At 27.6% G+C, this 23,605-nt stretch overlaps 3 protein-coding genes across 4 annotated transcripts in view; 2 read left to right on the top strand and 1 right to left on the bottom strand.

The window, feature by feature from the left end:
- Nucleotides 1–10,149: 10,149 nt before the first annotated feature.
- On the top strand, nt 10,150–11,172 carry LOC136078660 (uncharacterized). Its single transcript, XM_065794445.1, has one exon. The coding sequence runs from the start codon at nt 10,150–10,152 to the stop codon at nt 11,170–11,172; it is 1,023 nt and encodes a 340-aa protein (XP_065650517.1).
- Nucleotides 11,173–11,252: 80 nt separating this feature from the next.
- LOC136078130 (uncharacterized) lies at nt 11,253–12,669 on the bottom strand. Its single transcript, XM_065793136.1, has 2 exons — nt 12,352–12,669; nt 11,253–12,035 (listed from the first exon to the last, which is right to left on the bottom strand). Exons 1-2 carry the CDS (start codon nt 12,489–12,491, stop codon nt 11,258–11,260), a joined length of 918 nt encoding a protein of 305 aa, XP_065649208.1. The 5' UTR covers nt 12,492–12,669; the 3' UTR covers nt 11,253–11,257.
- Nucleotides 12,670–15,680: 3,011 nt separating this feature from the next.
- Nucleotides 15,681–23,605, top strand: part of LOC101235431 (transient receptor potential cation channel subfamily A member 1) — a 107,796-nt gene continuing 99,871 nt past the window's right edge. Inside the window, exon 1 of one of the 2 annotated variants that reach the window (XM_065793135.1) lies at nt 15,681–15,950. Coding sequence is in view for 1 of the 2 variants with exons in the window: in XM_065793134.1 (XP_065649206.1) it covers nt 15,792–15,950 (159 nt within the window). In the remaining variant the exon portion in view is untranslated. The remainder of the gene's footprint in view (nt 15,951–23,605) is intronic. The other variant, XM_065793134.1, reaches the window with a different exon arrangement.

Raw genomic sequence — 23,605 nt, 5'->3', positions numbered from 1 at the left:
TGGTACCATTCCTTGGAACATCTTGATTTATTTTGTTTGATTGTTTTTGCAGATTCAGCAAAATGGTCTAAGTTTTGTTGTTAATTTTATGTTGCTTTTTTTAATTATTTTTTTAAACAGTGGTTTGCATGTTAAAAGGGTAGTTTAAGCGGGGTTTCAAATGGTTGTGGAGTGCAAAGAACTGGAGAAAACTTACTTTATTATTAATCTAAAATTTCTAAAAATTTTGAGGTACTACCTAATGTGGCACCTAAATATAATAGAACCTTAAAAAGTTCCAAAACTTAAAGCAGTTGAAGGTTTTTAAAAATGTTAGGAATCAGTTGAAAGTTGTTGAGCTTCTTGATTTTTAAAGGAGTATGTCCAACTTACATGAAATTTTGGCCCTTTTTTTTTTTTTTTTGTTTAAAAATCATAATTAAGCTTAAGGATGTTAGAAAATTATTTTTTACAACGTGAAAATAATTTTGAGCCCCTTTCCCCCTCTTCGCCCCTTCCCCAATTTTTTTTTTTTTCCTCCTTTAAAACTTATAATTACGCTCAAGGATATTAGAAAAGTACTTTTTATAACTTAAAAATAATTTTAACCCACCCTCCCCCCTCAAAAAAGATAAAAATTTAAGGCAATTTTTTATTTACAAAAAAATTGAAAAAAAGACTTTTAACTTTTCAATACGCACTTGTGGCTAATAGAATCGATATGGTATGGTTAAATTCCACATTTTAAAACGATATAAAAGGAATTAGAACAACAGTTAACTACCCCGCAACTATTTTAATTGAGCTTAAATAATAAAGTTTAAAACACTAATGGTTTTTTTATTTCATTTTTATATTTCCTTAATAAAAAGTTTTGCAATTTTTATTTTTTATTTCATGTGAATTAAATCCTTTAAAGATTTTTATTATAACTACTGAAAATTAAAAAAATTATATAATAATATTACAAAACGGTATTAAATAATCTTAGAAATAGATATTGTTGTGTTTGTAAAAAGAGAGGTGAAAGTATTGGCTCAAAAAAAGTTTTTGAAATTAAAAATGAAATGATATGATAGATAAAGTTGTATATCATTTTAAACTTGATCGAATAAATCTTATACATGATCAGATAATGTGTTACAAGCACTTAAAATCTTTGAACAAAGCCGGGTTTTTTCTTGATAAAAATATAAATGTCATTTCTAACAATACACTTGTTGAAGATAATTCTAATGATGAGTCAAATCCTAATATTGTTCTTGAAAACTATGATCATTTCGATTCTAGGAGTACTGATAAGGGTTCTGAAGAGTTCGAGAATGTCGATGACAACGATGACAATGATTATTGCAATAAATCTATTGAAAAGAAAAAGATCAATATAGAAATTGATAGAATTTCAAATTCACATGGTTACTGTTTTATTTGTAAATCTGAATCTGGTTCGACTCCATTTAGTAAAATATCAAATGAAGGGATAATTGATGTTTTTATTAAAACAAATATATTTATACCTATTGATAGTAGGTGTTGTAAGTTTCATTTGACAGACAGTAAGTGGCTTAAAGATGAATATTTAAATAATATTTCATCTTTCAAAAACTCCGTAAACTTAAATAAAACAATGATACAAGATTTATTTAAAAGTTTTCGGTCTAGAGATTCAAAAACTGCATCTATATTTGCAAAATTTAGCGAAATAAATAACATAACAACTGAGTTTTGTTTCCAAAATACCGGTTTTACCAAAGATGAATTTTTATATTTGGTAAGTGAATTAAAAACAATTAAAAACTCTTTCAAACGTTCGAAAGAGCAAGCTCTTGCCGTTTATCTCTTTTGGTTAAAGACTGGTCTTGATCAAAATTCAATTGCGTGTTATTTTGGTTTGTCGTGTCGGTCAAAGGTTCAAAAGTATTGCCATCAGATAAGAACCTCACTTAGTGCTGATTTTGTTGAAAAGAATTTAGGAGCAAAATCACGATCACGAAAAGATTGGCTCTTAAATAACACAGACATGATCAAAGATTTGTTTGACTTAAAAGAAGAACAGCTAGCAATTATAGCCGATGGTACTTATCTATTCTGTGAAAAAAGTTCTAATAATACTTTACAACTAAAACTGTACAGTGGGCAAAAAAAAAGACATTTAGTTAAGCCTTTTGTAGTATGCACTGCAAATGGTTTTATTATTGATGTTTATGGACCTTTTGCTGCAACTATGAATGACGCAACTATATTAAGTAATATTTTAAAAACCAAAAACGATATAAGAGAACTAGTTGAGCCCAATGATTTATTCATTTTAGATAGAGGTTTTAGAGATATCGTTGATGAATTGAAAACTACATATAAAGTGTTTACGAAGATGCCAACATGTTCTAAAAGTCAGTTAACTAGTTTACAAGCGAACCATACTAGGTTTGTTACAAAATGCAGATGGGTTTTCGAGGCTGTTAATGGTTCATTTAAACAATATTTTAAATCTTTGGAAAAAACAAGGAATACAATGCTTCCTCATATAATGACTGATGTTAGAATAGCTGCCTCTTTGATTAACTGTTTTCATGTAAAATATATATCCGATAAAAAAGACGGTAAAGATATTGCAATTCTAATGAAAATTAAAATTAATTTCAAAAATGATTTGGAATCATATATTTGAACACAAAAAATAAAAGTAAAAAGCATTTTGAACCAATCGACGCGTTAGATTTAAACGATTTCCCAAAGTTTTCTATAGATGATATGCGAAAATACATCACATTTGGTAGCTATCAAATAAAGCAAAGTTACAGTTATCTAGCAGAACATTTAAATGAAAATGGAAAATATATTATTTTGATTGATAAAAATATTCAACAAATTCAAAATTATAAATTGATTTCCGCTGAAATTCAGTCAAGACATTCAAACGCGACTAAGTATAGGTTATATATTAAATACTTGCCAAATATCGATAGTCCAGAATCAGTATTGTCTTGGGCATGCGGGTGTTTTTCTGGTTTAAGAACTTGTGGTTGTTGTAGTCACATTGCTAGCATTATACTTTATTTGTGTTGTGGAAAGTATTTAGAAAAACTTCCTAATCCAGGCTCAAGGCTTATGTTTTTTTTACAAAGTGAAAATGAATCAGAATGCGAATCTGAAAAAGAAACATTAGAGATAAATGAAACTATGAAACGAGATATATCAACGAGTTTAATACAATCGAAAGCTAAATCTAACGTAGAATTGAATATAATTGATTCTGAGTTAAGTATTTCACTATTGAATAAGAAATCTGCAAAAATAATTATTGAAACAAACTTTAGATCTTTTTCAAAGCATTTACCAAAATGGGGCGGCTGTATTTTGTTAAATAATTTTTGCTGTGTCAATTATACCGAAGTATTATCATTCAGAACACTTGCACAATTGATTATTTTTTGTTGGCTATTTGGTGCTCATCTTTATTGTCACAAAATATCATAAGTGTATTAGAAGAGAATAAAAAAGATATCAAAATATATAATCACATACTCGATATACTTTCTCTCATTGAAACTTGTGAATGGGATAGAGTAAAAACTATATGGATTCTTCTTGTTATGAGACTAAAACCAAATGATTCTTTAACTTTCAGTACTCTTGATACAGAATGCAATGCTTTTATTCGTTTTTTAATACATTTTCAGACAATTCAGTTTAATTGTTCAACCTGTAACAAAACGATTTGTCCAAACATTAATGAGTTTATCTTAATTAAAAACGCAGAGAAAGTAACATATTTAAATATCAAGTTGAATGAATTGTGTAAAATCTGCTCTAATGATTCTACTGCAAAGTTTTTATTTCACCCATTTTGTTTATTTGTAGAGGTGTTCCAAGAAGATGAAGATGAACTAAATATAAATGATATCCCATTATCATTTATAATTGATAAACGTTGTTTCAATTTTATATGTTGCACAATATTTAATAATGAAACAAGCCACTATAGATCAATATTTTTATTAAATAGTGAATTTTATTTGGTAGATGATTTAAGCAATTCTATCATCAAAAAACTACCAAAAATGTATAATATAAAAACTATTTTTTATTATTTGGCTTAAATATATAAAATTACAATAATTTTTCTTGTTTTTTGATTTTTTTTTTTTAATTTTTGGCCAAAAAAATATTTTTACCAGATACCAGATTTACCAGAAAACTATGACGCCAAGCTGATCGGGTTTAGATTTTTTGGCTGGTAATCCGTAAGACACTAACAATACGTTGATGTAAAAATCTAAACACGATCGGCTTGGCGTGATTATGGGCCAAAAGGCATAAAAGTAGTACAGACTCCTTTTAAAATTATATATTAAGAGTATACGGGAAAAAAATGGTATAGTCACATTTAAAAAGTTTTAAGAAAGTATTTATGAATCATTTATAAAATTCTATATATAAAGTTAGGAAAAAAAAATTTCTAATAAAAGTTACAAAACATTTTATAAAAAATGTAAACTTAAACTTAAAGATTGTGAAAACGCAGTTGCGAATAGTGACAATGAATTATTTTATTTTGATACGAACTCCAGCGAATTAGGTTCGGATGCGGAAAAATAAACAAGCATAAAATATTTTATTTAACGTAGTATTTATAAATTGCTCCATGTAGTACTTATAAAAATATTCTCCTGTATTTTGTAGCATTTTTATAAAATTTTCACTTATTTTTCTTTTTTAAATAACATAGATTCTAGTAAATGGTAAATATAAAGTTTAACATTCAATGTTACAAAAGCTGACTTTTTTAGGCCCTCAAATTTTTTTAAGTTTGGCTCATTATTTGGCTTATTGATTCTTTTTAAAAAAAACAGAAAACAAAAATTGGTATTGAGTGAAGCTGTATTAGACTGATACGAGGGTTATAGTGGTGTGCCACAGGGTTCTGTATTGGGTCTTCTTCTCTTTCTGTTATATATCAATGGTCTTACCCAATGTATCTCTTCAATTACAAAACTTTATGCTGATGATACTAAAATCATATCTGTTATAAAAGAACATAATAATTTAATTAATATGCAAAATGACATTGATTTGTTAACTGAATGGTCAAATGTATGGTCAATGGACTTTAGCATATGCAAATGCAGTGTTATGCACATTTGAAGAAAAAATATTAACTGCACTATGAAACACAACAATCAAAGTTTTCTTCTAAAAATGACAACAAAAGAGTTAGACTTAGGTGTAATAGTTTCATCCAATATGAAATGGAATCATCAGGTTCAAGCAGCTACAAGTAAAGCACAAAGAATCTTATGTTTAATAAGAAAAAGCTTTACTTATCTTAACACTGAAATGGTAAGGCAATTTTACACATCGCTGGTTAGACCACACCTGGAATTCGCAGTTCCAGTGTGGAGTCCAGGTAATAAAAACAATATCAATGACCTAGAAAAAATTCATAGACGAGCAACAAAGCTAGTACCTAAACTAAAACATCTAAGTTATACTGAAAAGTTGCCAAAGTTGGGTCTCACAACTCTGGAAACAAGACGTACAAGAGGTGATCTTATTGAGTTTTTCAAAATAACAACTGGGATTGATAAGATATTGTGGTACAAAGAGCTTCATAAAGCTTCTTCCCAAAGTCTAAGAGGTCATTCAATGAAATTTGAAGGAGAATTTGCAAAAACAGCCCTGAGACACAATTTTTTTACGAACAGAGTGATAACTCATTGGAATGCTTTACCTGAAAAAGTGGTTTCTGCAATGACAGTAAATTCTTTTAAAGCTAGACTAGATAAACATTTTTTAACGGCTGTTAAAGTATAAATTTTAAACTTTATGCTCCACGACAATAGTCGTTACAGCAACTTGTATTACTATTACTATTAAATATAAGTTTACTATAGATGTCATTAAATGGCAACATTTAAGTTAATGCACTTATAAAATATACAAACTTTATATTTATTTAGTTTGTTAATAATGACTTTATGTATGAAAGGACTCAAGTTGTGGTATCATTTTTTTTATTAATAAGGCAAGTTTTTGAAAATATTACTATTTTCAGGCATATCTTTTGAACTTAAATTAAAACCTTTGCACAATATAGTACCAGTTCTTCATCGTAAAATAAGGTTATATACTAATTTTGATAATAATAATTTTAATTTAAAATTAAGATTTTTTTTTTTGTTAATTTTTTTTTTTTTTTCAGTTATTAAGGTGCTCATAACAGTGTTAAAACCCCTAAATAAAAACAAGCGAAAAAAAAAAAAAACATATATGCTCAAAATTTTAAATTTAAGATAAAGTTATAAGTATCAAAATTAGTATATGGGGTCATCCATAAATGATGTCAGTAAATATAGGGGAAGGGGGGGGGGAAGAGAGTGCTAGAAAGTTTGACACTAATTGACAATATGGAGGGGGTGTTGAGGCCCAAATGATGTCAATTTAAATTATTTTTTTAGTTTTAATAAGCAGATTTCAACGGTATTTGCATCTACTAAATGGTATAGAAATGATGTTTTGTTTGTGGGGAAATTAATATTAAATGCGGGAAATTTGATATTATATTTTATCAAATTATTTATAATATAATATTTTAAATTAATATGATAAGTTTCCCAGAGACATAAGAAAATAACAACTAAATTAAAATTGTCGTCATTTCAAATACGAAACTCTAATTGCTCTCTAGTTGATTGTAAAACATGATGCAATGCAAATACATGAAGTCTTTTGAAAATTTGAAACGCTAATTTTTCCCTAGCGGGTAGAAGAAACTCTTTTAAAAAGCTTGTTCTAACGATGAGGAAAATCATTATTCTAATTGCGATGTAAACAATACTAATAAATCAATATTAAAATATGGATAAAACTGCATTGCTTAACTTATTGATGGTCTCGTATGGAAATGCTCATCCCGATAAAAGAAAGGCTAATATCCAGAAAAAAGTCCATAGCAAATGGAATTCATTAAAGAAGAAAAACTGGTGCATAAGCATCTTGAATCAAGAGTAATGTATTTAATCAATTTATTTAATGAAAAGGCAATGAATTTCAAGAGCAAGCAATTATCATTTTGGGCCAATACTTCAAAACAGTCTGCCCCCACGTATACTCCACTTGAATTTGACAAGAATTCCTCACAGTTTGTTGAGCCCACCAATGAGCGATCTGTTATTGATGATCAACAAAGTGCATCAACTTTGAGTTTGTCGACCACGAAAAATCAAAAAAATGCAAGAGCAGTGGCTCAAGATCGACTCAATTCTGAGATTGCAGCTTTAAATTGTGAAGTTGCTGGACTAAAGATTAGAAAGAGAAATGGATTCATTGCTGAAGCTGAAGAGGATGATTTAAAAAAGAAAAAGAAGAAACTAACTCATCTATGTGAAGAACTGGCCAAAAAAATAACCAAGCTCAACAGAAGAAAACTAGAGAACTGAAAAAAGCTAGAATGAAGGAAATCTGCTTGGAGCATCCAGAAGTAAAAAAAAAAACTATAAATTACAACTAAAAAAAACTGAACATTACGGAACTCATCTTGATTCTCAAGGTAATTACATTGACAAAAGTTAATTTGTAAAAATATTAATATAATTTTTAACCTATAATAACCATCATATCTTTTTAAATCAGGCAGGACAATAGAGGAAATTTTAGAAAAACAGAACTTTGGTTTTGCTGGACAGACTTTGGCTGATATTTGGTTTGATCTACAAATTGACGGTTATCCAACCATTGCAGAGTATATTGATCCAGAAAAATCAGAGCTAGAGTCAAGGAGCCTTTTATTACAAGATCAACGTTGGATTGCCGATCATCTTCGTACAAGTCAATATTTTACTCAAATTGTGAAATGTGAAAATTGTTCTTGTTGTCAGACTATTAGGAGCTCTTACTTTGCTCTAATTAGAGCAAGATTTCTTCCGCCACTTTTCCTTGTCAACCAAACGAGAGACGGGCTAGTAGATGTCTCAGAAGGAGCAAAAGAATTGTTTCCATTATCCGTCTTTATGCTCATCGCATTAAACATTGAAAGTATTCTTCCTCGTACTGCCATAGGATTTCCAATTTTGCCTTATGATGCGTTTTGTACATCAATTCAGTCTAGCCTAGCTGATAGAATCTATAAAAAGTGCAGTATCTACTTTGCCTCTTAAGCTATGTTGAAAAGCCACGCTTCTATCCATTCTTCTAGACCGTAGAGAGCATTCACTACCTATTGTTTCAATCGATGATCACTTCAACAACCCATTGGAAGATTATATTAAAGATATATAATACTATTTGCTTAGTTGGTTATGAGATATCGGCTATTATATAATATAATTTGATGAGATCTACTATTATATAAATGTATAATTTAGTCAGAAAAAAAATCAATGGTTTTAAGCATTTTTGCTGTTTTTTAGGGGGAGAGTACACAAAAATTGACATTATATATAACGGGGGGTTGGCCAAAAATTGACAGAGTTTGACAAAGGGGGGAGGGGAGTCGAAAAATTGAGAAAAAACACTGATATCATTTATGGATGATCCTTATAACCTAATTATATGATGACGAACCTGAATCTGGTACTATATTGTAGCAAAAGTTTAAATTTACGCGTTAATCAAAGTTAAAAAGATATGCCTAAAAATAGTAATACTTTAAAAAACTCGTCTCATTAACAAGAACATTGTTAAGACCTAAAAAAATTGTTAGGACCTAAAAGTCTTATCCCAGAGCACGGAGGAACATTTAACTACAAAGTTCATGCCTTCTTCCTACCTAAACGAATACGAAGTCGGAGTACGTAATTTTGGAATATCTGTTTTTAACCGGAGCCTGGAGTCTCGCTAATCATAAAAATTATTTGGACTCCCGGACTCCAGAGCTTTTTTAAATTTATATTAGCATATAAAGATTTCCTAACGAACCCTTATTAACTTTAACAAGTTTACAAATTTAAATTTAAACTAATAAAAGCACAACGCATTGAATTATGATGCGTGTGGCAAGCCCTCCGGCATATAAATTTTTCAAAATTTTTTGCTAAGTGTATATTTCTAACGCGTTTTTCTAATGATATTGTTTAAACTAACACAGTTCGTTATATTTTTTGAGTTGCTGTTATATGGTTATCATTTAAGTTAAATAAAATCGCATTACAAAATCAAATTATTTTTTTGTGGGTTATATAACTAATTATGTAACTTTGGGAAGGGTATAAAATAAGAGAAAGCCGATGATCGGAGAAACAAGTTGATAGCCGTTAATCGAACTTGGAACTTATCGCTTACAAGACGAGCGCCCTACCAATACACAAATACCGCAAGTGAGTTTGTAGTTAACAACTTTCTTATATAAAGTATATTAGTAGAGTTAACCTAAATGATCCCTAAAGGTTTTGAGAAATTATTTATTGATCGCTTAAGTTGAAAGTTTTAAAATCAAAGAATAAAAAAATCTAAAATAAAAACTATAAACATTTTATTTTATGTAAACTATCAATAAATAATTTTAAATATATCTTTTATTTTTTAATTTTTGTATACATTGTTTTATATAAAAATTTCTTAAGTGAATATTAATTACTTTCTTAAAGCATTTAATTGTAAATAACTTTGATGTAATTAAATGTGAATGACTTTGATGTTATCGATTGAGACTGGTGAATCATACTTTTAAGAGCCCTAATTTATCGCTCTGATCAAAAATTTTCGGGAAAATATGACTCAAAAAGTCAAAATTTACCGGGAAATGAGGACTTTGAATAGACATTTCTCTAATTCGATTGCGCAACTATTTTCTTAACATTAAAACGAGGCCAGTAAGGACAAAAATATAAACAAATAGCGACAAATCGATTAAATAATCCTTCTTATACCCAGTTCACACTAAATTCTGTTTTAAATAAACATGTTTTAATGTAAACATAGTTTTATAATAAACATGTTTTCAGTTTTCTTGCGTTCAGATTGAACGTTCTTTAGTATTTATATTAACGTTCGAAAATGGCGCTCTCAAAGAAAAACTTGATCTCGAAGTTACGAGTATTATTGTACATATCAAGGAAAAAAAGAAGACTGCAATTGCAGCACATACTGATAAACTGTATTACTGCTTATAATTTTGCGGTTTACAGAAAAATTTGGACTAAACCTCGCAGTCAAAGCTTTTGGTACGAAACAATGGTAAACTGTTGGAACGAAGATGATTGGATAAAAAACATAAGAATGTCTAAAGCAGCCTTTAATTATCTGTGCAAGGAAGTTTCACCTTTTATGCCTATACAAGGCACTAACTTTCGTAAATCTTTGCCTTTAGAAATGAAGTTAGCTGTGACACTTTACTTTTTAAGTGGATCTGCAGATTACCGAACAATAGCCAATTTATTTGGCTTAGGAAAATCAACTGTTTGTACAATAGTTCACAGAATTTGTAAACATTTTGTTGATAACTTAATGAAGAAATACATTTCCTTACCCTCAAGGGAAGAAACAATGGAGATTATAGTAAGTTTTGAAAAATTATATGGTTTTCCACAAGTAGTTGGAGCAGTTGATGGATGTCACATAAGAATAAAGGCTCCTCATAAAAATTCAGAGGACTATATAAACAGAAAAGAATATCACTCCATTATTTTACAGGGATTGGTAGACAGCAAGTATTTATTTAGAGATATTTTTGTAGGGTGGACTGGCAAATTACACGATTCAAGGGTTTTTAAAAATTCTCCCTTATATAAAGAGTGTCTGGCTAGAACCTTTTTACCTACAAACTTATTTAAAATAATTGATAATATTGAAATTGGTCCTCTTATCCTTGGTGATTCAGCATATCCCCTTAAAAATTGGCTTATGAAACCTTACTCAGATCGTGGAAATCTTAGTATAGAAGAAGCAAAGTTTAACGTTTCTCTTAGTAAATGTCGTGTGGTGGTGGAGAATGGATTTGGAAGATTAAAAGGTCGATTTCAATGTCTTTTAAAGAGATTAGATACAACAGTTGAACACACAGTCAATATTGTTACAACATGTTGTATACTACATAACTTCTGTACTTTGACAAAGCAAAAGTATTTAAATGAATGGATTGAACAAACAGAAATTGACTTAGTAAACCCTATATTAAACCACAGTTGCATTGAACTTGACAATAAAGCTGAGTTTATTAGAAATTCCATAAAAAAACATTATTTTACAACTGTTTAGTTGTAAATGATTTTTTTCAAACAATGTTGTAAAAGGCATGGTTTATTTTATTTTGAGAAAAAAATAACAAAACAAAGAAATTGCTTCACATTTTTTTAATCATAATTAAAAACTCTATCTCAGTCCCACTTTTAAGACGTTTAACATCCTTATCATTTCGGATAAGTACATTTGGTAACTTGGTAATCAATAAAGATGCATTATCTTGAACTGAAAATTCCTCTTTTATTGTGCAAGTAAGTTTTTCTAGTGTCAAATCTGCCAATGAAAGTTCTATTTCAATAAAATATAAATCTTCAACTTGACGAACTTTTAATATAACACATGATTCTTCTTGTTTGTGGTTTTCTAAAATACTTTCTAAAATTTTATGATCAATATCAGCCTGAGAGGTCATAAATTTATTAACAGTGGCATTTAATTGTTCAAACATTACCTCACTTCTTGATTTTTTCTTTTTGGATTTTTTAAAGTAAAAACTATTATCTTTTTTTACCAACTCTTCAGATTTAGAACTTGACGGAGTAGTTTCAATGTCTATATGTTCACAGTTTACTAACTCATTAACACAATTATTAAAATTATTCACTTCTGCAGTTTTTTCAATAATAACATTCATGCCTGAGGAACTTTTCAAAAAAGTTGGTAATGTGGTTGGTTTGTCACTAAGAACCTTATCAATTTCATCAAAGCAGGATGGTTTTTTGGAAGGACCAGTCCCACTTGTATTTCGTTTATTATCAATATAATTGCGATATGCACTTGTCAATGTGTGAATTCTTGTTTTACACATCTCTTTATCTCTGTCTTCATATCCAGAAGCTTGCAAGAATAGCAAAATTTCCTCCCAAATTTTTCCTTTTCTAAAATCCAAAAAATATGAAGTTATATATATATATATATATATATATATATATATATATATATATATATATATATATATATATATATATATATATATATATATATTGTGCTAACTATCAAAGAGAAATAAATATCTTGTTGTAAAAAGTACAATTTATAAACATTCATTTCCTTGTTTATTCAATATTAATGTAATTCGTAATCACTTCTTGTCTATTTGTGATTTATTTAAACTATTTAGTAACGAGTGGTTTGATTTTATTTAACAAGTTATTTCAATTTGATCCAACTTAACTGAAAAAAACAAAACAAAACCTTGTGCATGACTTCAACTTTTCTTGGATATTATCTTCTGACCATTTACTAATTAGTATTTTTGTTTCCTCATCATCCCAATGTCTAGCTCTCTTTCTAGATTTAACTTTTTCTTCAGCAACAGCTTTTTCCTCCGCCATTTAAAAACAGTTCAGGGTAATAAAACGCAATTAAAACAACCTCGCGACGTTGTTTTATTAAAACAACTTTTAACGTTGCGTGTTTTAATTAAAACCAATTTTAAATTTGATGAGAATAGTAAAATGTAAAACGCGTTTAAAATACGACAATTAAAACGTGTTTTATCGTCAGTATGAACGGGGTATTAGTTACTAATTTTTCTGTTTATCTATTAAAAAAAACAACTTTGAATTTTTGGTAAAACAATTTACAGAAGACAATAAAAAATTCACAAATGTCAAAGACATATTAAATCATAATAAAATTGTTGAAACTGGATTATAAGATTAACCATGCATTCCTTGTTATGGTGCTAGTCCAGATGGACTTGTTCTAGGAATATATACAGATGGACTTTGTTCTAGGAATATATATATATATATATATATATATATATATATATATATATATATATATATATATATATATATATATATATATATATGTATATATATATATATATATAATTTGCCGGGAAACTATTTCTCAAGAAGAATCACTCATTTGGCTATTATGCACAAGTCCAAATAGCAATAAGTTTATTTGGACTGAATCAATGTTTGTTTATAGATATGTTTGTTTATGAAATGACTTATAGTGGAATTATTATTGTAAACATTAATTTTGATAAATGTGATTATTTAGATGTTGTAGATAAGTTGGAGTATTTTTATAAAAAATGTATTTTATCTCAATAATAAATAGTTCATTTCATGTATTTTTACAGTTTTATAAGAGGATCTATAAAGTAAAAATGGGACATTCTACATGAGTTTGTAAAGCTGCAATTGTTTGACTTTCTATAACTTCTTTGTGTTATAGTTGATTTCTTTCATTACGTGTTATAACAAAAGGCTTAAGCAAATTTAAGCAACATTAACTATTTCAATATTAGAAATAGAACCAACAAGTAGTTCACTAACAAAATGTTATTGTACCAAAAAAAGCAATTCCAACTAATCCTTTAAAGATAAAATGGTATAAGATAAATGGGAAAACAAACTACTTTGAACTGTAAGGCTTGAATTTCTTTGACAAACCAATTCAAAACAGTCAATAATAACTTTTGTTTTAGGATAAGTCTATTTGAAACATTACGACATGCTAAGCTTTTGGTAATATAAATTAGACTAAAATAGTATTGTACCAAGTTTAAGCTATATCAAATTTAACCATATAATAAGATCTTGACACAATAGATTTTGGTGTCTTTAACCAGGAAGTAAAATTTAAATTAAAAAGGTCTTAGCCATGTTAATAACAAGAATAGTTGGTCAATTGATAGTTGGTCAATCATGTTTCACCTATAACCAGACATGTAAAATATGAAGGATATGTAAACAATTCTTTGGGTAACTTTTATTTAGAATGATGTTCAGGATGATAATACTTCATACTTTCACGTTCATTTCTAGGATTTAAATATTAAAATAAAATGCCAAAAATTTCTTATCTCATGCCAGTCAACGAGTTAAAACATTTATCATCTTTTTTGTAACTAACAATATTATTTTTCAATTGGTCGTTGATTATTTTTAAAATTTATATTCTTCAGGCAAGCTCTATTAGTTTTCATAAACTACTACTAATCTTTTTTAAACGATTGTTTTTTTCGGATGGCAACAGCTTACAGTTTTTACAGTTTTAACTATTTGTGAAATCCAGTAATGTATAAAGTTTTTTATTGCTTAACGTAGTCGTGAACTCTGGCTATTTTGACCTTTTACATGGAGATTTTCAAGGTAATTTTTCTTGTGTTGTCTTAAATGAACACAAGCTTTAAATTTCATTTCTTTTTTTAAGATATTTTACTGCATCTAATTTTTATCTCCTAAGGCCTAAAGTCAAACTCCTGCTTTTTAGCGTGTTTCATTATTTCAAAATTATCTGCACCTTCTTAACGTCTAGATTAACATATTTTGTTACACCAAGCTTTGTGAACATCGAGTTTTTTCTCTTGGTTCGGGAGATGAAAACAGACCGATATTAATTTTTTTATATTGTTATTATAAAATGAATTTCTATACAATGATATACAGTAATACTTCCCTCTTCCACTTATTTTCAATATTATTCTGATAATGCTAGAGTTAAAATAAGACATTTTTATTTAGTACGAATATAGTTTGTTTACAATTTTGTCCTTATTGGCCTCTTCTTGAAGCTGAGAAATCATTTGCGCCATCGAATTAGAGAAATGTCTATTCAAAGTTCTAATTTCCCGGTTAAAGTTGACTAGAACTTCATTAAGTCATAATTTCCTAGAGCCTTACATTGCGGCTACAGCGACATAGGCTAATCCCACGGTCTACATTTATATTATTATACTGAATTTTATAAAATTCAGTGTATAATAAAGATAGCTAAAGTTTGAGTTTGTAGAAGATAGTATGACTCAAAATGAGATTCTTTAGCTCTAAAAAATGAAGACCATTATATTGATATAATGAGAAAATGTAAGTGAGTGCTGCTACCTCGAATGATTTAGGTTGAACATGCAAGGGGATGCTGCTACATAGGCTGAGGGTTTGCGTTGGGGCAGGTATAAATCAGTAAATGTTACATTTCTCACAAAATAGTATGATTTCTGGTCTGTGTTTTAAAAAAAACTTAAAACCTCGGATTTACTGTAATTTTTTTTCGAAATAAATAGCCGCTAAAATTAATGTTCGAAATTAATAATTAGCCATTAAAATTAATGCCTAATTAATGCCGTAAAAACGTCACTACATTTTGCTGACAAATTAAAAAAGTACTTTTATTTTAAAAAAAGCATTAACAGAATTTAATAATTTTTTTAATTTAATGTAAGGAAATGAAATAGTATTACATATATATGATATACTACTATTTATAATATAATATATTTTTTAAATGATATTTGATATATTATATTGCGTAGTAGGAATTAGAATTAGATATTTTATTGCAAATAGTTAGTTGCATTACTAGTAATACATTTATATTTAATTACGTATATGTATGCTAAAACATGTATTGCTACGTATATGTGTATATGAATGGTATATTACATAATTATAATATGTATGCTTACTTATGTACTTGTTTATTGCTATTTATGTACTTGTTTATGCTACTTATGTACTTGTTTATTGACCATTTTTTAATTTTTGTATTTATTTTGATTCAAGACAGTCTTGAATCAAAATGGTCTTAAAGACCATTAGTGAATTTATCTAAATTGTTTTTGGTTCTGTAGAAGATAAGTCATTTTATATCTAGCAATAACAAACAAAAAAATGCACGAAGAAATAAAAATGAAAAAATTGCACGAGCGTCAAGTTTTTCCAGACTTTGCCCAACAACATATTATGAACTTATTTTTGCCAACTATTCACAACTCAATGCAAAAAAGAAATAGTTTGTTTGGTGCAACCTTGTCTTTGACATTTCATCAGGTACTTTTCCAGTTTTTGTTTTTTTTAAACATTTTAGGAACGATGTATCTTTTTCATATGCTAGTTAAAAACTTCTGTAATTTTTAAAAATAAAAAACAAAACTTTACATAACTATTAATTATTATTATTAAAATTCTTATTTAGTCTTATGCTGTTTTTTTGGTTACATAGGTCCTAAATATTGCTCTTAAATTAAATGATAAAAACAAGAGTCATTTTTTGATAACAATTATAGATGAAATGGTTAAATACTATTCAACAACTCTAAAGAGATTAGAGATGTGACTCGAGGCATTTACAAGTTGTAAACCCAGCTCTTTATTATCTTGAATGCACAAAATAAATATTTGTTTTCATTATTTAATAAATGCCTATTATCATATTGAAAAAGCCTATAAGAAAATGCTAAGCAAGTATTACGCATCAACTAAATACAATCAATTAGATAAAGAAATTTTTTTAAATTAATTAAAAAGTATAGGTATACTGAACCTTGTTCGCTATAGCTGGATTTTAAAATACTGGCATTTTTTCGTTAATCAAAAGCAATATAAATCAATAATTTTCTGCAAACTTTTATCTACTGCACTTAAAATATCATATACATCTGGAATATCAATTACTTTAGTGATTTCATTGTGGTATAGTCAGAGGCGATTCTAGGAATAAAAGACCTCCCTTTAGTTAATTATATCGATAAAAATAAAGAAAAAACAATTAAATACAAATATTGTAGCCTTCAACACCTACCTAGAAAGTGCCCAGCATTTGGGAAAAGTTGTAAAAAATGTGGAAAATTGAATCTCTCTAAAAATGTATGCAAAGCAAACATAAGGCATGAAAAAAAAGTAGAAGAATTAGAGAACGATTATGCTAGTGTATATTCCATTAACATGAATGGTGCAAATTCAGAGATTTATGTAAAAATAAATGATGGCAATAAAAAAATGCAAGTTGAAACTGGAAGTCAGGTCACAATCATTTCTAAAAATTTTTGGGAACTAATGTCTAAATCTAAATTACAAAAGTGTTATCTCTGTCTAAAACAATTTACTTGTACAATTATTAAAGTCCTAAGCAAATTTTAGGCAACTTTGGAAACTGAACCAAAAATAAATATACAAATTATTGTTGCAGACTGTGCAAAAAATCATCGTTTAATTGGCATGGATGTATTAATGCAACAAAATTAGTTAATAGTATAAAACTATTGTTCATGAGCATTTAATTAACTATTAAACAAATATACTGGCATACAACCAACTTGTTTTGAATCTTGACCTCTTCCTCTTCATATAAGACCACTAGTGATAGATAAATTTAGTGAAATGATACAGCAAGGGTTGCTCCATAGAATTTCTCCTGGTGGGAGCAAATGGGCATCACCACTTGTGGTTGTTAGAAAACAGATGGAGATTTGTATATATGCAGGTTACAAAATAGGTGTGAACCAAAAGATATGCTCAGATTCGTACCCTATTCTAAATATTGAGACTGTATTTTATAAAATGGCAGGAATGAAATATTTTGCTAAAATTGATCTCAAGGGGCTTATCATCAAATGAGATAAAAAGAGGTACAAGAAATAACAACAGTTAATACTCCTATCGATTGTTAAAATGAACATGTTTACCGTTTGGAATAAAAAATGCAAGTCAATATTCCAAAGAGAAATAGAGTTTGTTGTTGGTGATACTATTCCTAATATGATTATATTTCAAGATGATGTATGTGTCAAGATGATAGTGAAGGAAAGAACATCAACATGCAGTTGAGATGCTAAAAAAGAATCTTTGCGAAGAACCTGTGGTAAAGGTTTATGACATTACCCAAGATCTAGAATTAACAACTGATGCTAGTGAAAATGCTATATCTGGAATACTTTTGCAAAATGGTCATCCTGTATTGTATCTCTTACGAACTTTATCAGACGCTGAGACAAGATATTCTAATATCGAGAGAGAAGCATTGGCTATTTTATGGTCTACTCACAGAGCTAGGCATTTTTTGTTGGGTAGGACATTTAAATTGAATCTCTGATCTCTGAACTGCTCATAAGCTTGAAAACCATCGACTGCAAATGCATCTAGTAGATCTTTTTCAGCCACACTACAACATCTCCAGACCAATCAAATTTTCCAATCACTTTGGCCATAGATGCCATACTGCCGAAATAGCTTGTTAATACGACAACTTTGTTTTACTTTTATTTTTGATTCTTTTTATTAAATTCTATTTACAACTTTTATACAGAAACAAAAATTTTCAAGGGCATAGTTATATACAAAAATATCTTATGACTTGACTAATTAATTACATCAATTAACTTTAATAATATTATGACTAGAATTTTATAAATAAAGTTTCATAACGATCAGCTATTATCACAATCAGATCACAGACCATTAGAGTTTATATTTAATTGTAATAAAGAACTGTCTAAAGTGACATCTGCTAGAATTTTAAAATGGGCCCTACAAATGGTGCATTTGACTACAAAACAAGCTATAAGAAGGGAGAAAACAATCCTTATGCTGATGTATTATCAAGATTATCTTTTCTACCACAAGATGAAGAAAAGTATTGGGAAACCTTTATATACTTAGTCGAGTCAGATATCGTGAATCTTGAGCAAGTAATAAAAGAAACAAAAAATCATAGAGTATTGATAGATATCAAAACCAGAATTAGCAAAAATAATTGGAAAAATTCTGCTTTGTAGCAGAAAGTCCTTATAAATCTATTAGGAATAAATTGACTATTTAAAAGGGAATAGTATGTAATGGTGATCTCATTGTACCTCCTAAAACAATGAGAAGGAAGTTTATCAAATCAGTCCATGATGACATACATTGTGACACAATGCAAACTCAGTGTAGATTAAAGTTGGACGCTTGGTGGCCTGGCTACTGTCAAGATGTTGAAGAATATATGAAAAACTGTGGAAAATGTGCCGAGATAATGGTGAAGAAAGAGAGGATGCTACATACATTGCCAAATGAAAATAAACCTTGGTGTAGAGTGTATATGGATCATGCCTACAGGGTGTCGAACTGTTTTTAATTCTAGTAGATTCTTTTTCTGGATGGCCTGAAGTTATTAAGGTAAATAACTGTGATGCTGCCACAGTAAAGGCTTTAAAGTACTTTAAAGTGTTTTTTCAAGAATGGAGTTCCAGAGGTTTTGGTATCCGATAATGTTGCAGAATTTCATGATACCACCTTACACCATATAACTCTTCAGTTACATTAGCACACTGTGACTAAATAAACAAACACCTAACTGAGCCTAGTATAGTTATAAATAATGAAGGCAGTATACATTATGATCCCATCAATAATAAGAAACTCAATCCTTTCTATAGTTAAAAATGTCCGAACTATTATTAAAAAATTAACTTGAATAGAAATTTAAGTTAATTTTTCTTTTATTGCAATCAAAAGTTGTATAAATATCTTGTGCTTGAAAAATGATAAAAGTTATTTTTACTAAAGAAGTTATTTTGTTTAAACTACAAGAATATAGCAAATCAAAGCTGCAAAGCAATTTTGACAATGGATCACAAGCACAGGCAAATGATCTAGACTCGAGCAACCTTTAAATACATATATTTATATTAAATACTTGCATATATTTATACATTTTTAAACTCTAATTTACTTCCAAGAAAAAAAGAGGATAGTTTAAAAAGCTAGAAAATGGTAAAAGTTTTTATAGCATGAAGGGTATATGTATATATATATATATATATATATATATATATATATATATATATATATATATATATATATATATATATATATATATATGTATATATATATATATATATGTATATATCTATACATATATATATACATATATATATATATATATTTATATATGTATATATATATGTATATATGTGTATATATTGTATATATCTATACATATATATATATATATACATATATATATACATACATGTATATATATATTTATATATATATATTTATATATATATATTTATATATATATATATTTATATATATATACATATTTATATATATATATATATATATATTTATATATATATATATATATATTTATATATATATATATATATATATATATATATATATATATATATATATATATATATATATATATATATATATATATATATATATACCCTTCATGCTATAAAAGCTTATATATATATATATATATATATATATATATATATATATATATATATATATATATATATATATATATACACAGTGGTGGCCAAAAGTATGGAAACTTTTTTAAAGTTACATTTTTTTTAATTTGTATCAAATAAAACCAAAATTATTTAACCTGAGTGTACTTGCAATAGTCTACTTTATATATACTACAAGTTTGAACTTGTCTTTTCTAAGACATTTTTTTACATACTAATATTTCTTAATTTCGATTGGACAAAAGTATGGAAACTTGTTCAAACTTGTCATTAAACATAAACAAATCTTATCATTTAGAATTAAAACATGTTAGAATTGACATCTTTGTTAGTTCATCATAGTTTACTTTTATATTAATCAGTATGGCACCGCGAAAATATTATTCTAGTGATATTAAAAATAAAATAGTTGAGTGTTTTAAAAACGGTAATAAACCAATTGATATTTCTCGAAATTTTCAAGTTCCAAAAGGTACAGTTTCAAAAATTATTAAAAAATTCAAAGAAAGGGGAACTGTGAAAGTGAAAATGAAACCTGGAAGACCAAGAAAAACAACAAAAAGATTGGATAAAGTTATAAAAAATACTTCTGCAAAAGATCCTAGAAAGTCAGCAAAGGATATAAAAGAAGAAATCTTGGAACAGCATGAAGTTTTATTATTTGACAGGACAGTTCGTAGAAGGTTAAATGATGCTGGCTTATTTGGAAGAGTGGCTTTCAAAAAACCGTTAATTTCTAAGAAAAATAAGATGGGTAGATTATTGTTTGCAAGGGAACATTTAAAATGGTCAAGTTTCCATACTTATGACCAGGCCTAATTTAAAAATTTAATTTTTTTTTGTATATGTTAATAAAAAAAAAAGTTTTATTTATTAAAAAGTTGTATTACGACTTCAATAAACATATGGATAATATTTAGTAAGTGTTGCATTTTTTATAAATAAATAAAAAGCATTTTTGAAAAGTTTCCATACTTTTGGCCACCACTGTATATATAAACAAAGTATGACATGGATTTACATATATACAAATATGACATGAATTTTGAATAAAAAATATATACTAAAATATATAGGATGTATAAGTGTTTATGCAGTGTTGGTCACAAACCCAGCCCCGGCTTCGGCTATATTTTATCAAACTCCGACCCTGGTCAAATATCAACCCTTACTATTGGCAGCTTTCATTCTATCAATTTAGGTTACATTAATAATTAAATTTTGATTAGTGATCATTTATCAATGATTGTAATTTGCAATGAATTATAATTAATAATTGATCAGGTTATTATGATAATCATATATAATATGATTATTAATTTTATTGAATACAGTGAGTCAGTAACTCAGTGATTGTGACAAATAACTCATTGTATGTTTGTAACCGCAGTGACAGTCAAGTACAAGGTTCTAAGCAAAGCTAACAGTCCAACATGATAAGCTAAGGAAGTACTTGGTTGTTGGGTCAAAAACAAAATATCTTGAAAAAGTATCTTTAGAAGATACTTTTTTATATTGTATCTTCAAGATACTTTCTGAAATTATCTCATCTAATTATATTGTATCTTCAAGATACCTTTATAATCGTATCTTTTATCTTGAAGATACTTATACAAAGTAGTGCAAGACACTTTGTAAACACTTATTTTATCTTTTATTAAAAACTGAGAGTTAGTTTCAGTATAATACATTCTGCCAGTATAATACATTCAATGTAACCTAAACTATTTTTAAGCTCTTTTAAATATAGAGTTAAGCATTTACATTATATATATATATATATATATATATATATATATATATATATATATATATATATATATATATATATATATATATATATATATATATATATGTGAAGTTAATTGAAGTGTAAGAAATAACTAGTTCTTTATTTTATTATTATTATTTTTTTATCACTTTATTTAACCATAAATAAATATAAATATAATTATAATTTATAAAATTAGGTTCAGTGTCACTCATATAGTTAAAAACTAGTCAATGGAGTGACTCCTAAATAAAAAAATATTAAGACAAGGAAGTAATAAAGAGAATAAACTACAATAATACAAGTAATAAAGCAAAAAGTAAAGGGACAATTATATTAAAAAAATTCGAGTCAGAACAAAAATATTAAAAGAGTAAGACTAACAAAAACAAAAAAAAGAGAGAGAATGAGCGGATAAGATAAGTGAGAAACGGTGAGATGAGTAAGAACAAAAGAGATAAGTGAGAAAAAAATGTATGAGAAAACACAAATTTAAATGACATAATTTCAGAAAGATAGAGAGAGAAAATAATTTCAGAAAACAAATATAAAATACAATTTTTGACACAATTCTCTTCTAGAATAATAGCGAAAATGAGTAGAAGCACTTTTTTTTATAAGAAAAGTCAACAAAAGTGTATGTAAATATCTAACTTACGCAAACTTCAAATTATGTAAAGATAAAAACATATTAAAACATATATCAAGTTTTATAGTTTTACTTTCACTTAAAAGTTGCATTTTGGCAACATCTCCTTAAGATTTGATCTGTAACACTAATTTCCGTATTTTAAAGTTTTTTATTTGTTATATAATTTTAAAATTTTCGATATTTTATATGCCTGAGTGGCCGAGTGGTTAGCATGCAGGGTTCCTAATGCAGAAAGTCCAGATTCGATTCCTTCCGCCGGTGATTTTTTATTTTTTATTTAATCTTTTTCGATTTTTCTAAAATACAAAGTAAAATGCTTTTGAAGAAAATCTTATTTAAGGAAAAAAGATCCCTCCCTGTTTTTTTTTGTTCTGTTTTTTATAGAAGTTATAAAGTATTGAATATAAATAGTTAACTCAAAACAAAGATTTTTATATTTTGCTCTTTTTTAAAATTTTTTGAATAAATTTTTTGAAATTATTAAAATGATCGGATTGAAATAGACTTATCATGACCAGTATACAGGTCATGGTAAGTCTGTTATTCTACATGTTTAAGTCATCTCATGTTTTTTGAAATTTTTTAAACTGATGGCAAATAATTAACGCATTTCAAGCGGGTATTCTAAATATTATTTAGATGGTTACTAATATCCAATCCATTGATAAATAGCAATTCTTGCAACAGCTACCGAAACATTCAAAAATTTTCAAAATTAATTAAAAAATTTTTTTTTCATAGCTTTTAAAAGTAAACAATAAGTATAGTTTTTCTATATGTGTATAGTTCTTTTTCTGCCACTTACTAAAATATATTCAAGTAAAGAATAAGTATAGAGAAGGTCGGCGTGGAATAGATTTATCAAGACCTGTATTTTATGGGTCCGGACAGCTAGTATGTTATATGTAACCCAGGCCTTTTCGTACGAGGCGTGCGATAGCATGTCTTAAATGACAGCGCATATAAAACTTTGTTTTGATAACTTGTCCACGGCTCTTTGGAAGTTTTGACAATTTTCGCTTTTAAAAAA

The sequence above is a fragment of the Hydra vulgaris genome, chromosome 03 (genome assembly GCF_038396675.1).
Source record: "Hydra vulgaris chromosome 03, alternate assembly HydraT2T_AEP".
In the NCBI taxonomy this organism is placed as follows: domain Eukaryota; kingdom Metazoa; phylum Cnidaria; class Hydrozoa; order Anthoathecata; family Hydridae; genus Hydra; species Hydra vulgaris.
This window is presented reverse-complemented; position numbering and strand designations above follow the sequence as displayed.